At 40.3% G+C, this 14,227-nt stretch overlaps 1 protein-coding gene across 2 annotated transcripts; it reads right to left on the bottom strand.

Annotated features, from left to right (window-relative positions):
• Window positions 1-339: 339 nt before the first annotated feature.
• LOC103703752 (phosphatidylinositol/phosphatidylcholine transfer protein SFH8-like) lies at window positions 340-11,168 on the bottom strand. 2 transcript variants are annotated; one of them, XM_008786715.4, is made up of 15 exons: window positions 10,924-11,168; window positions 10,724-10,829; window positions 9,117-9,417; window positions 6,624-6,723; window positions 4,666-4,932; window positions 4,483-4,560; window positions 4,289-4,390; window positions 4,159-4,208; window positions 3,954-4,053; window positions 3,771-3,869; window positions 3,564-3,680; window positions 2,797-2,926; window positions 1,592-1,995; window positions 710-784; window positions 340-610 (listed from the first exon to the last, which is right to left on the bottom strand). In XM_008786715.4, exons 2-15 carry the CDS (start codon window positions 10,755-10,757, stop codon window positions 590-592), a joined length of 1,878 nt encoding a protein of 625 aa, XP_008784937.1. In that variant the 5' UTR covers window positions 10,758-10,829; window positions 10,924-11,168; the 3' UTR covers window positions 340-589. The 2 variants fall into 2 exon arrangements, with proteins under 2 accessions (XP_008784937.1, XP_008784939.1); XM_008786717.4 differs by having other exon boundaries at window positions 10,724-10,840; window positions 10,924-11,165.
• Between the last annotated feature and the right edge of the window lie 3,059 nt (window positions 11,169-14,227).

The following is a 14,227-nucleotide window of genomic DNA, read 5'->3' as shown; positions in this document are numbered from 1 at the left end:
TTGAATCAAATTAAAACTTAGTTAATAATCTTAATAAATAACTAATTAATTTTTACCTTCAAAAGGAGGACACAGAAATCATCGTCATCACTTGTAACCTCGCAACGATAGTCTTAGGCATAAAGAATGAGGAAAGACCATTTATACCAATCCTCACAAAAATTATTTTATCAAGTAATGAGGACACTAAAAGCCTTCTATTAGTGATGCATCAATATTCCAACAAAAATATTCAGATTTGGTTGGGTAAATACATTAAAAAGAGAGAAATTTTAGTGGACGGTGGGCCTACAGTTGGTGGGGAAGTCGCTTTAGGAAAATATATATTAGTAGCTCATATGGATGGGATCCAGAACAGGTTATATGTTGTAAAAGTACTCAGGATGTGTTCCAACAACAATGCTCAAACTGGCCATCAACCATTGTTAGACAATATGATTTATTTTTATCTGATCATTCATCTCCCTAGAGTCAACTATTGTTATCAGGAAAGGGTTTCTCTGGACAAATACACATCAAAATCATCACTCATCATAAAGTATCAATAGCAGGATGGTCACGGCAAAATGGATCTGTGCACTCTCTTTCTTCAAAAGCAAAATTTCTTCTTCTGCAGAAATATACACATAAACATATTGTTAGACATTCTATCATCAAATTAGAAAACACAAATATCAATGGATGTGGAAGTGAAAAAACAGGGACTGACCCGAAACTTAGCCTCTTCTTGACGGTCCATGTATGCAAGCAGTTCTTCTTGCCTCATAAGAGCTTCATGTAAAGCCTAGAAAGTATATAAAAGAAATGAATACAACAATACAAAAAAGAACCTTATTTTCATGTAAACATATTCAGGCAAATAAGTAGATGCAATACAAGCATAAATGAATAGAAAAAGAAATAAAGCATTTAATACTGCATGTAACATGGCATAAAAGCACAGTTTCAATAGCCCTATATGGTATATTTGTGCTGTCCAAGAACAGACATAATACAGGGGTGTCCATACCTTATATCATGTCTACCAGTCCACAACAGCAGACTCATTCCTTTGGCTTTGAGCCCTAGCATGTTATTGGGCATGACATGTACCAGAGCATGCTATGCCAGCTTGCAATCACACATATGTGACATGCAATTCTTTAATCCTTGCATGAAAGGAAAGAAAACACACAGATGGACTAAGAAGGCTGAACATGTACATACTTCCTCTTGGATCACAAGAAAATAGTCTGCATATAGCTGGCCTAGAAAAGAATTGATCTATCAATTGAGATAGCAATTTGGGCCAATGTAATATCATGGCTGACAAGAAGACTTGGAAGTAGGCAAACTTTATTTTAAATGTAAGGGGAACTTAATAGGGCATTAGCTTTTGATTTGCAACCATTTACGGAATTGGTGTGCTCTGTTACATACAACTGCCACGTTAGGAAAAGGAAAAAAAAATCATTCGGTTGAAAATATATGGCATGCGTACATATCCTCTATAACTCTCAGGTGCTCGATATCATGTGGCATGATATATCCTCACAAAAGATGCATCTGTTTGTCAAATCAATTCTGCAGTAAACGAGATGAAAAAGCATACCTTTTTGGTAACTATAAGCTCAGCTTCTAATGCATCTACACGCCGGACAGCAGCATTAAGCAACTCTTCTTTCTCTGAAGGCATTTCAGATGGCTTTGCTTGAAGAATATCAACCTTCTCTTCCAGCTCACACAACCTTTTCAAGACCGATGAAAGGAGGTCTGCCTCAGTGAACCCAGGAGCAGGTGAGGGGGGGCGAAATTCCTCCTTGGGAACAGGGTCTAGACAATATGCAGAATCAAGGTGATCTGGCTCAGAAGTTTTGTCTGGAAGCCTCTTGGTCACACAGCTGGTGAATGAACAAATCAGTGTAAAAAGAGTCATGAAGAAGGCCACAAACAGTGCAATTATCCGAGCTTGAAGTCCTTCAGGAGGCTTATGCATATCCGACAAAGAAAAAGACCCTGCATCAGGGATAATATCCAGCTTAGCTAATGCTACCATCATGTCAGGAAACAAGATAACTGATAAGATCGATAGATAGCAGCACGAAAGGAATATGATCAAACGAGTACTATTAGCAGGATTTGATTGCTTATGCTAGTTATTTGTCCTTCATGCCATTCAAAGTGACTAGATTACACAATTGAAATTTTGAGAAGAGATTGGGACAGTTATATTTAAGTCTACATAAACTATTTTGAAAGTGCTTTATGGCACAGAATTTAGAAAGCTTATTTGGTTGGTATGTGATTACAAATCTTAGATTAAGATTAGGATGTTAAACACACTGCATGAAATAAAAATTTAAAGAATTTAGCATTCAATATTATTTAAAATTTTGATACCATAAACCAATTGCCAGTAAATTGTGGGTGCACTGACAGAACAATTTCGAAGTTATCCATCACCTCGATACCAATAGGTTTATATTTCATCAAGTTGGAAGCTCTGATTATCGAGAGTAGGTTAAATTTCAAAACTCAAAGATCAAACAGCATTATATGAAATTTAGCATATTATTAAATCTTAACATTAATGCTCCTAAAAGCTCCAGTGCTCCATTGTAGTGGTCATGTAGAAGGAGTTGGAAAATACCATAGAAAAAAGAGGTACATGACAGTTATTGAGCATTAATATACTTAAGATGGATTTTTTTCAGAAAAAAAAGGGTAGGTCTTAGGTTAACTGAATCTTTAGAAACATCAAAAAGGCATAAGCATGACCTCATAACCTATTGATTCCATAAGTTTGGATTTACAAACCTTTAGATGAAGAGAGCTTTTGATTAGAAACTTCTTTCTTCCATCCTGCATCTACAGCCTTATCGACCATTGGGACATGCTCATCATGCTCTGGAAAGCCAGAAAAGCTAGCTGCCTTGACCATTTTTCCCTGCAAGAACACACAATATTTCATCTTAAAGAGATATAAAGTGCATGTGTGTCTCTATGTATGATATATTCCATATTAGTGTTGCTTGGCTCTCATCTTATAGAAATATAAAGTGCATGCGTGTCTCTATATATGTTCCATATAAGTGTTGCTTGGCTCGATTCTTGAAGTTGGATCCATGCCATTATGCATGGACCTGTGTAACCTCATGTCAATCTCCAGCAGTGTTATACTCCTGATCGCATGATTAAAAGGTCTCAGTTTTTGTGTAAAAGCAAATATTTAAGCAACTTGCCCATGGAATTCATTAAAGAAAAAAATTGTGGGGTTGCAAAATTCTAGATTTGTGTGCAACTTTTAGGAAGTCAATACAAATAGTTCAAAGGAAAACCAGATGAGCCCCTCTAAAAGGAAGAAAGATGAGGGCAAAATGTATTCTGGCTATGGCATCTAGGGGTAAACTCTCCATGCATAGTTTCTAATATATAGTGGAAGGCAAAGAAAACAGATTAATAGCCTCTGAACCATAAGATAACATATTTAACACACAAAAGTTTCAAACTGTAGCTTCCTCATCTAATTGATAGCAAAAGAAAGCCTTACACCAACTATGCATCTAAGAGGACTTCAAACTTACCTCTTCACGAACAGGAGTTAACAGAGGATGTGAAATATAGCTCCTTGATGCTTTGGGGGAAGTAATGTCTTCAGCTTCTGAGCCAGACTCAGCAGTAGATGTATCACTACCCTTTATCTGGTCCAACAAGAGAACAATTTGGTCTTCTATGGAAAATGGACTAAGTTCGACTCAAATAATTAATACGAAACGGATAAGAAGTCTTACCACTGGGTATCGTGGCTTAGCATAAGCAATGATCTTCCCCTCGCCATTGGAAACTGTGACAATTTGCCTTGCACATTGTGCTTCACCACTGAGGACCATCTGAATTCCAGAAAAAAATCATGGAAATCATAAGCTAATTATGAGAAAAGAAGATGATGAAGAAATTAAGACAATAATAGAAACCTTCAATATATTTGGGTCCTTCCATGGGCCTTTTTCAGATCTAAGGCATCCTCCATATTCTGCACAGGTACAAGTACCACCAAAAAATTCTGGCAACTCGCTAGAGAAAATCCAAGATAACATAGAAATTAGGTGGCAGGTTGGTTATGAGCAAATACTTTGATGATAAGCAAATCCTGGATAAAGCAAGAGGCAGAGCACCTACCTGGCATCAATTATGTCTAACAACTTAGTTTGGTACTTGGTTCCAAGAACCTGAAGAAAATTAGAAATAACAAGTTACAATTCCTTAATCTCTAGAGAAAACTTCCACCTTATAACGGAGAATTGCTTACATGAATCTTTGAAGTAGTTTTTGGATCAAGAAAAGATTTCACAGTGTTCCACAGCAGCCTAAAGCCTGGACCAGCATTGATGATGAACATTCGGTGCAGCGTCTGCGAAAACATTGTTTACCATCCTATTCAGGTGTTTTCGTACAGCAATTGGAATCCATTTAGACCACAAAACGTGGACATATGTCACAAACCTCTGGGTAGTTGTCATTGTCAATTTTCTGCAATCGTACAATCAGTTCTCGGGCAGTCTTGCTGAAGTTTTTCAAACTCTACAGGAAGACACATGATATCAAATGAGACATGCACACTTGTTAAAAATTCTAAATACAGAAGGACACAATATTTGCAGTGAGGTCATGTTTGAGATAACATACCACACCCTGAACATCCAGAATGGTTGTACTTGAATCAATGTGCTTCTTTGCGGCAAGTGAGCAAGCTGGGAACTTGATCAAAAAGCTCCTCTCAAACTCCCTCACATGGTATCTTAAATACCGATCCATAGACGTCACCTGCATGAGTTTGTTGGGATCGACTTTTCCCAGCCTTTCGATGTAAAGAGGTCTCCCTTCCTTGTCCACACCATGATAACCATGAGGATAATACTGTAGAACTTCATTTAACTCGGTGTACTCAAAATCCTGATGAAAAGTTAACTTCAGTTAGACCACGATCAATTTGAAGTAAAAATTATCACAAAACCAAAGATGATTTTATGTGGTATAAGAAGAAAATAAGGTTATTTCTTCATGGACAGGTTCACAATCATGACAGAAGCTCCTTTCCAGGTAGCTCTACCAGGAGCATGTACAAATGCTAGAGCTTGGAGGCAAGATTTGAAAAACCATGATATATGTACCTATGATATTGAACTAAAATCTGTTTTCAGAGAATATGCTTCCATGTTGAATGTATTCTGCATTTCATGCTTGAGATACATGTATAAATCCATGAATGAATGTATGCATGCACACATGCTTGGATGTATGCATGCATGTATGTACAGACATGCTAGTATGTATATAACTAGGTGTATATGTACAAATGTGTGCATGTATGTAAGTATGCATGCATGCATGTATGCATATACATGTGTGTGCGTGCATGCATATATGCATATACATGTGTGTGCGTGCATACATGTGTGGGCCATGTGTAGGAGATATTCTCTCCTCATAAGAACATCTACTACTTCTAAGTTTCCTGCCCTAGAATCTAACTGAAATCTCATTAAGATCCATTGGATCAGGATGTCAAAAACAGCATACCTCCTCAGCTTTGCTACAGCATGATATCAACCCCTGTGCCTCCACGAGCCCCTCAAACCCCAGCCCAACCACTTGCAGCCCAATGCCACCGCAACCAACCCATTGGTCTCCACCCTAATCACCTCCATTGTCCATCTCTCTGTTTCCATTGACACCATCAGCATCTCACTTCTTTAATAGTTCCCCTCCTCCCCCCTTCGCCACATGATGCTGCCCCCACTTCCCTCTTCTTCTATAGGCTAACTCTAGCCTCCTTTGCCACCTCTCTGTAGCAACTTGATCATGCCCTCTTCCTGCATGACCCATCTTATTCCTCTCCATTGCCATCTTATCACACTCCCCATGTCCTTAGTCTCCATTTGATCCTCACCCTGCTCTACCTCAACACCACTGCCACCAACATTGCTTGATCTTCAACCCTCGTCAAACACCTATTGACCACTGCTTAAAGCTATTCAACAGCGGCAATCATGATCGAGCGATTAGAATCCCATGTCTAATGTGATGCTCCTCCTGACAATCAAATCATGCGGGATATACATCTGATCCTTGGGTCCCTTTTTTGATGGACAAGATGGTATAGACTTCCATGCCCTTCTAGCAATAGAGATGACTCTAGACTGCCTTCACTGCTTATGACTGACAGGATCCAATGAGCTAGCTCCCATTTGGGGCTGCAAGGAGGCAATGGACTGTGGAAGAGGATCAAAATTCATGGAGGATGGGATAGAATCCAGGAAGGTGGTTGCCATGGGATGCCAACAAGAAGGAGACGGTGGTCAGAGGGAGGAGGGTCAAGGCATCGGGCAGTGAGATAGCTATGGAGAAGAGGGAAACTGGCAGGGGCAGAGATGATGAGATGAGGCTGGCATTTGACACTGTGCTTCTATGCATTTTATAAAGCAAACTAAAAGGTTATTCATTTTTCATACCAAATTTAGTAAATCAAAAAGAACTCCAACAATTTTTGCTATCATTATATGTACATTAATGTTTATAAATCTTTCTGATCATCACAATGGGGCTCTTTGATATCATAAGCTAAAGAGGAAAATATCTATTACCTCTACAATAGTATCAACACCATATTCCTTCCTCCACTGAAGCATTTCAGCCCACATGTGCTTCGCTTTTTCAATATCAAACTTCCTTGCTTTCAAAAACCTAGAAGTAAACAAGTTTTTGGCAAATTAGATTAAGATTTAGTTAAATTGCAACAACAAAAGGAAAATCAACTTCCCTCAAAGAAAACACGAAAAACTTAATATAGAATAAGAATCTGAATTTGTGAAGCATGATGTGGTGTAACTTCACCAATATTTACAAAATATATATGATTCAGACTCTTTCTGATCCAGTTCATGCCCAAAAAGAGAGAGACATCTCTATGCACTGGAGAGATTGAGCATGAATTTGAATCTCTGTAAGGACCGAACAGAAGTTTCCAAAAATAATATAAATATATTACAAGCCAATTGGTGTTAGATATAAATTACTACAGTCTAGAAGTAGCTGCTAGAGGTTCCAACTAGAGACAGACCATGTGGTTCGCTAAAAATTCATTTCCCAGTCACTTTAAATGGTCAGAAAATCACCTATCACAGAACAACATATGAAGTAACAAGAATAAAATATGTGCCAAAGAGTGTACAAATGCTGTAATCATTGAAATTTAACTGTTGTGAACAACTAGAAAATGGGTAGAAGCATATAACTGGACCTGCTAGTCAGGGGAATGATAATATTTACTACACGAATCACGATAAAGGACAGAAGTTGATAATATAATGAAAATGAAAGGGCACAAGAACTTAGATTTTTTGAAGGTAATAGGGGCATTTAGTAGCTCGTGATCAATGATTAGATAGGCAGTTGATGTTTTTTTACTTTGTGGGCCATGGGAGACTCCACTTGGCAGTTTAAGTTATCTCACTAATTTGGAGCCTATTTTAAATTATGGAAACCATGCAATGCTGGACATCTTGGTCAGAGCTCAACCTATTAAGATGTCTGTGTGTGTGAGATAGAGAAAGAGTTGGCAGGCCCATGGCATCCATTGGCAAAGAGCCTTCATGTAAATACATTTCTCACCAAAAATTTTGGATGAGAAGATTTTATCGGGATTCTTTGCATGTTGGAGCCACCTTTTATGGCCCGCAGTTTACATTGGTGTATTTTCTTGCTTATTGTAAACCATATGATCATATAAATGTATTTACAGGAACACTACTACTATTAAGAAATGAAAGTTCTTGTCATTGATTGGAAAATATAAAGGAGCAACTCCTATGTAATATTGCAGATATTAAAATCTCCCCTTCCCCCTCAATTTAATCTCACTTTGTGATTTTGCTCTACTAAAGCAAGATAAAGAGAAGCAAAATGTCTGGACCTGATCTTCTGTTAAAATCCCTGGAAATTTGAATTTTATCTAATAATTTTGCGTGATTACAATTGAAATCTGATAAGTAGATTTCTAGAACCAGATTTTTGAGTCATGATAACTATCACAACAATGCCAAAGCCTGTCTATCAAACCAGAATGTTACCCATATGAGAAAGTAGATTTCATTGAACCATAGTACGCCATACCGTACCAAACCGGACGATACGAAGCATGCCATACCATAACGGTTTGGTGCCGTATACAAACCAGTCTACGGTACGAAAGGCATACCAACGCTCGGTATGCCGAACTGGCCTCCATATCGAGCGTACTAACACAGTGACAAGGTGGCACCGGTACAGAGCCCGATACCGAGACGACGAACCTTACATTAAACATTAGCAGGCAAACAAAGTTTATTAAATTGGTACCGGACTTTAAAATTAGGTACTCTTAAATTCTCTGTGTAACCAATATTTAGCATGTAAGCCTAATAAGTTTCTAATTTAAAAATATGCAGATACCTTTAGTCTTTATCAAGCTACTATAACACAAACAAGAGTGCCACTACTAGACTTTGTTTCAGATTCAAAACCAAATACTGTTTTTAAATACAAACATTGATATATCATTCATTAACATGTCAATTAATTGACCAGATAGATCACAAAATACAATACAACATGATTATTGCATATAACATGGAAAAACTAATATAAATCAACCAACATAACCCAGCATTTAGGTGAAAGAGAGTGGAGACGTTAGGCCAGTATCCACCAGGCAATCCACTATTTACCTTCCTTTGTGCAAGGCATACAAGAAGCACGACTAATGGAAAATAAAAAGCACAGAGGCAAGGGTTGTTTAGAGTTTAGGACAAATATGAAGCATGAAGCTGGTGAGCAAATTTAGACACAGTGACATCCTTCAGAATTATATATGGGAACAATGACCAGCAAAAAAGACGTATAAGGTACTGTAGCATTGTAGCATGCAAATGCTTCATGTGAGGTTTATATCTTACACACTAGTCGATCCACTGAAATTAAAAAGATATATCAAATATATAATGGAATCCAAACAACTCCAGGAATATTTGAACATTCCAACAAGCCAGAGATACATAAGATACATCGTCAAAACATTGAAATAAAGGAAACCAAGTTACCTCAGCATCATATGATAATCATCATGCTTTGCAGGTAGCAACTCATCCAAAATTAGTGATTGGCGAAATGCATCAACAGCTTGTAACTCCTCGATATCCCGTATATCCTCGATTGAAACAGAAATAACTCGACTGTCACTTTTTCTCCTGTTCTTTTTCTTTAAAGAACGTCTAAATTTAGTTGATGCATTTAAAGCCTTTTTCTTCAATGATCCTATTCTTGTCCTCCTTTCATCTTCTGAATTCTCAAAATCTGACTTCCGTTCTTTTCGTTCATCATGACTAGAAAAACCCTCAAAACCTGTAACATGATACAAAAGTCATTTGTTGCTCATTGAGTATGATGGACATATCTAAGAAGATATCGACAAACATTTCATATTATGCCACATTATCCTGACCAATATGTATTTCAAAAGGTAAAATATATGAAGAAAGGAAGAAAGAAAGAAAATGTTCTGCCACAAAATAGACAAATTTTATGTATAAATTTTGACAAGCTGCACATGCATTAAAGGAACCAATATACCTAGTCCTTGAGAAGTCAAAGGGTAAAGAATATAGAGATCCGAGAATATATATATATATATATATATATATATATATATATATATATATATATATTGCATATTGTTGCATATGTTTGAGAGATGTGACACTGAATGCACAGAACAATATAAAGATGCAAAAATGACCCGCATCTCATAAACTTGAATGAGATTAAATAATAAAGCAAATGATCAGCACCAAATGTCTGATTTAAGCTATACGTGAACTAACTGAACATTTTAAGCTTGACAATATTGGTGAAGGAGAAAGACTGAAAGAGCATAGAGATTTCTAACTAATTTTTTGTTTCTCTTGCATGTGACAGATCCAAACAGATAAAAAAAAATGAAGAAGAAACAAGAAACCCAGTTCTACAAGATGAAATAAAACTTTCTTGGACAAAATCTTTCTCTTTAGATTCTAAATTTATAAAGCATCCTCGAACAGTGAAAATACAGACACTTCTCTTGGCTGCTTAAAAGACTCAAAAATCAGCACTTCAAAATTCCTTTATGGCAAATCATCTAAATCAAGCATAAGAAAGGACACCCCAGCCTCTAATCATCTAAGATTACCAATGGTCATTTCATGGCATGAGGCACAAATTAATCTCTATGTTTTCTGAAAAGGACCATACCTTCGTCCCAGCAAGGAGATTGTATCAACGGCAATCGCTTGCAACCTCAGATTTAGTTGGTCTGAGGATTGTGAGTAGAATAAAACTAAATTGGCCATAAATTCGATCCCAATTTCAAATGTTTATAGCTGCCTTCTTTTAATGATATAATTAACAAGTAAATTTATCAATGAATGGAGAAATATGAATCCTAAAAGGAAAAAAAAGAGAAGGAAACATATCGCGTTAGAACAACACCGAGGCCAAATTCGACTCATAGAGAAATTCAAATCCTAAATTGATAACCAAACACCAAAGATCCGGTTTTACTAACAAAACTCATACAAATTGCAAGCAATTTCTACGAATCCACCAAATAAAACCAAGAAACGAGAAATTCTTCCAAGCTTCATCCAATTAGCAAAGGTTAGGAGCCACTCACAGGGCCTGGCGAACCGATCGAGCGGCCCCGACATATCCAACGTGCGATCCGACCACGAAAGGAGTCAGCAAACTCCGATGCCCGAGAGCAACAAAATCAGAATCCCCTGGAAAGAAGCTGCATTCCGATCAGAAACCCTGGAGAAACCCTAGACGCCGCTGGATCGGCCCCAAAACCCAACAAGATTCGGATCGGAGTACCTCGAAAGGATCGGCACGGCGTTACGGATCCAGCGGGTGGGAAGGCGAAGGAGATCGGGCGGCTGGCGGCGGCGGGTTTGGGCGGAGGATTTCGAGGGCGAGCTGACGAAGGATAGAGAGAATAGAGTTGGGAGAGAGGAAGGGGAACCGAGGAATTGGAGAAGAAAAGAGATGGTATAAAAGTATCGCCGATTCCAGGGCAGAGAAATCGGGGCGAGGTTTCTTAATCTTTTTTGTTTTTTCTTTCCAGTTTTTAACTCGCCGTTCGTATAAAAAAAAAAAAAACCCCTCACCTTGAAGGGCGGAGAGTTGGCAGGCGAGAAGGAACCACCAGGAAGAAATGCCACGTGGCTATGAACCGTTCGAAAGGTGGGCGGGGCCCGGGAGACGGCGAAGCAAAGTACGATCGTTTTAACAGTATTTTTTTCGTTTAAAATATTTTATACGTAGGAGTGCGTCGCGAGCGAGGAGAAGGAGATTACAAGAGGACGAATCGCATCCATTGGGCTTTTTTTTTTCTTTTTTTTTTCTAAGCTTTTGCTAAGGGAGTGCTTTTTTTCTAATAAAAAAGCATCCTACCACAATCATTTCTATGCCCATATATCTCACTACAATTATCCAGGCGCCTGCAATCCTGGAAAGCACTCCCAAGGCTTGCAGCTGCTAGCCAAAAAATCTTCCTATTACGATATTTATAATTGATGAAACCAAAACTATCTTTTGAACATCCCTTTCTCTTGTATACGCCCAAATATATTTATATTCGATGTTTATAATCAATTCCACAAGTTATAGACGGTCAGAAGACATTGTTGAAAGATCAGTCTACCCAATAATCAATTCGATGTTTGCTGACTTCAACTTAAAATCTGCAAAAATAAAAAATATCTCCTCCGGGCTCCTCAGCTTTCTCCAGCTAGCTCCGGCTGACCTCTCTTTTCCTGCCTCTCCCTCTCTCTCTCCCTTTCCTGCTCTTTCTCTCTTTTCCTCTCTCTCGTTCTTCCTCTCCCCTGCTTCTACTACGTCGATACTGGGTCAGCACAGCACGACGTAAGGCTGTACCGACTTGTGCCACCGAGCAACTAGTACGGGCTCGGTACCGGCATAACAAATCTTGATTGCTACGTTATGGAATCAATTAAAATGAAGAAACTAATGGTTGCTTAATAGTTTGCAAGACTTAATGTGCTAAAATCTGGTGAAAATTGGCGAAGCCCAACTTTCACCGCTGCTCAAAATCAAGAGACATCCGTTCCATGGATGTCAAAGCCTTTTCTTTCCTTTTTTTTCCTGCAAAAAAGTATGAATCCCCAATGTTTAATCTATCTAATGCTAAGATTTTTTTTTTTTCGTATAATTAAGTTGACCATGGGAGAGTCTCCTTTTAGCTGCGATGAGCCGGTGATCGCTGGAGCGGTCCTAAGACCATGCCCAGACCTGGACTTCTTTCGTAGATAAAACACCTAGTCAAGCTTGGCTACTTATTTCTACCAGAAAAAAGGGAAAAAAAGTTGGCTACTGTTGCTGGAAATTGGACCCGGGGGCAATCTTCGGTCGAGGAGAGGGAACGACTGTTAGTCCTCACGGCGGCGCGGCGGTCTGTCGGCGAGCGGCGTCCTCCGTCCGGGGCGGTCGGAGAGAAGGAACAGCAGGTCCTCGCAGCGGGGCGGCGATCCGTTGGCTGGCGGCGTCCTCCGTCCGGGTGCCTGCACACGAACCGGTGGCCGGGTTCTCCGGCGCCGGCCCTCCGACGCTCAAGTCAGGGAGGGGGCAAATAGTGGGGAGAAGGAGATAAACAGTGATTTTTGGGTGTATGAATGTTCCGATCCCCTCTTGGGAGGCCAAGGCTCCCTTTTATATGCGGGGGTCGGTTTACCTGTGATGTAACAGGGCGAGGCCGTAGTACGGCTTGGCATGTTGTTCAGGTCGGCGCTCGGTCAGGCGAATCATTGCACTGATGTCGGCGGTATGGCCGAGATCAGAGACTTATCATAGTCGACTAGACCCTGCTGGGTCGATTTGCCGTGGAGAGCTGGGGATCCGTAGATGTCAGGAGCCATGCGCATTTATTGTGGAGTAAGTCGGAGATCCGCATTTATTATGGAGTAAGCCGGAGATCCGCATTTATTATGGAGTAAGCCGGAGATCCGCATTTATTGTTGAGTGTGCCGGAAGATTACAGCGGCCATGCGCAATAAATGCCGGACGGGTGTTAGAGTACGGTCCTCGGACATCGGGGTTTCTCTTAGGTCGGAGGTTTCGGGGTCGGTCGTCTTGTGGCCGAGCGTTCCGAGGTCGGACGCTGACTTCGGCTGTCCGGGGTCGGAGGTTGTACGGCTTCTTAGGGGCATTTATGTCATTTGGGGGGAAACTTTAGGGTGGTTCTATATACACCCCCCCTATTGCTCAGGACACCCCCCAAAAATTAAAAAAAAATTAAATACTCTCTACACCCCCCCATTTGCTAAGGACACCCCTAAAAAATTAAAAATTCCTAAATTACCCCCCACCCTCCCCACCCCCTCACCTAAATTGCTCTCTACACCCCCCAAACCCCCCCCCACCCCGCTCTTCCCCTCCAAAACACCTCGCCAACGCCCAAAACCCCCCCGTTCCCCCTTCTCCCTCTCGTCGCCGGCATTCTCCCGATCTCCGACCACCTCGCCGGCTTCTCCCGGAACCACCTCGCCGGCTTCTTCCGAAATTTTTTTTTTCACGGTTCGTGCTCCGTTCGGCACTGGATCGCCGAACAAAAGGCTTCTGTTCGGCTGAACAGTGCCGGACAGAAACCTTCTGTTCGGCACTGTGCAGCCGAACAGATCTGTTCGGTTGAGGGTTGCCGAACAGAAGGCTTCTGTTCGGCACTGTTCAGCCGAACAGAAGCCTTTTGTTCGGCGATCCAGTGCCGAACGGAGCACGAACCGTGAAAAAAAAAAATTTCGGAAGAAGCCGGCGAGGTGGTTCCGGGAGAAGCCGGCGAGGTGGTCGGAGATCGGGAGAATGCCGGCGACGAGAGGGAGAAGGGGGAACGGGGGAGGAGGGGTTTAAGGGGGGTTTGAGGGGTTTTTTTTTTTTCTTTTCAAAACGAAACGGAGGAGGAGGAAGGGGGGTGTATGAGAAAATTTCAAGGGCAATATGGTAATTACACTAAAGGTTAGTTTGGGTATTTTTTTTTTGGTTTTTGGGGGTGTCCTGAGCAATAGGGGGGGTGTATATAGAACTACCCGAAACTTTATTCCCCCCCAACAGCTACGTACTATGCTAGCTTATTATATGGTCTAAGTAATGAGCACAAGAAGCATGG

Source organism: Phoenix dactylifera, chromosome 6 (genome assembly GCF_009389715.1).
Source record: "Phoenix dactylifera cultivar Barhee BC4 chromosome 6, palm_55x_up_171113_PBpolish2nd_filt_p, whole genome shotgun sequence".
NCBI classification, from domain to species: Eukaryota; Viridiplantae; Streptophyta; class Magnoliopsida; order Arecales; family Arecaceae; genus Phoenix; species Phoenix dactylifera.
This window is presented reverse-complemented; position numbering and strand designations above follow the sequence as displayed.

Bases quoted from the DNA above. Each gene is read 5' to 3' on its own strand.
- LOC103703752 (XM_008786715.4), bottom strand. From the start codon at position 10,757: ATGTCGGGGCCGCTCGATCGGTTCGCCAGGCCCT. The intron at 9,418-10,723 runs GTGAGTGGCTCC...ATCATGTTACAG, and splicing joins CGATCGGTTCGCCAGGCCCT to GTTTTGAGGGTTTTTCTAGT. The intron at 1,996-2,796 runs GTTTGTAAATCC...TCCCTGATGCAG, and splicing joins AAAGCTCTCTTCATCTAAAG to GGTCTTTTTCTTTGTCGGAT.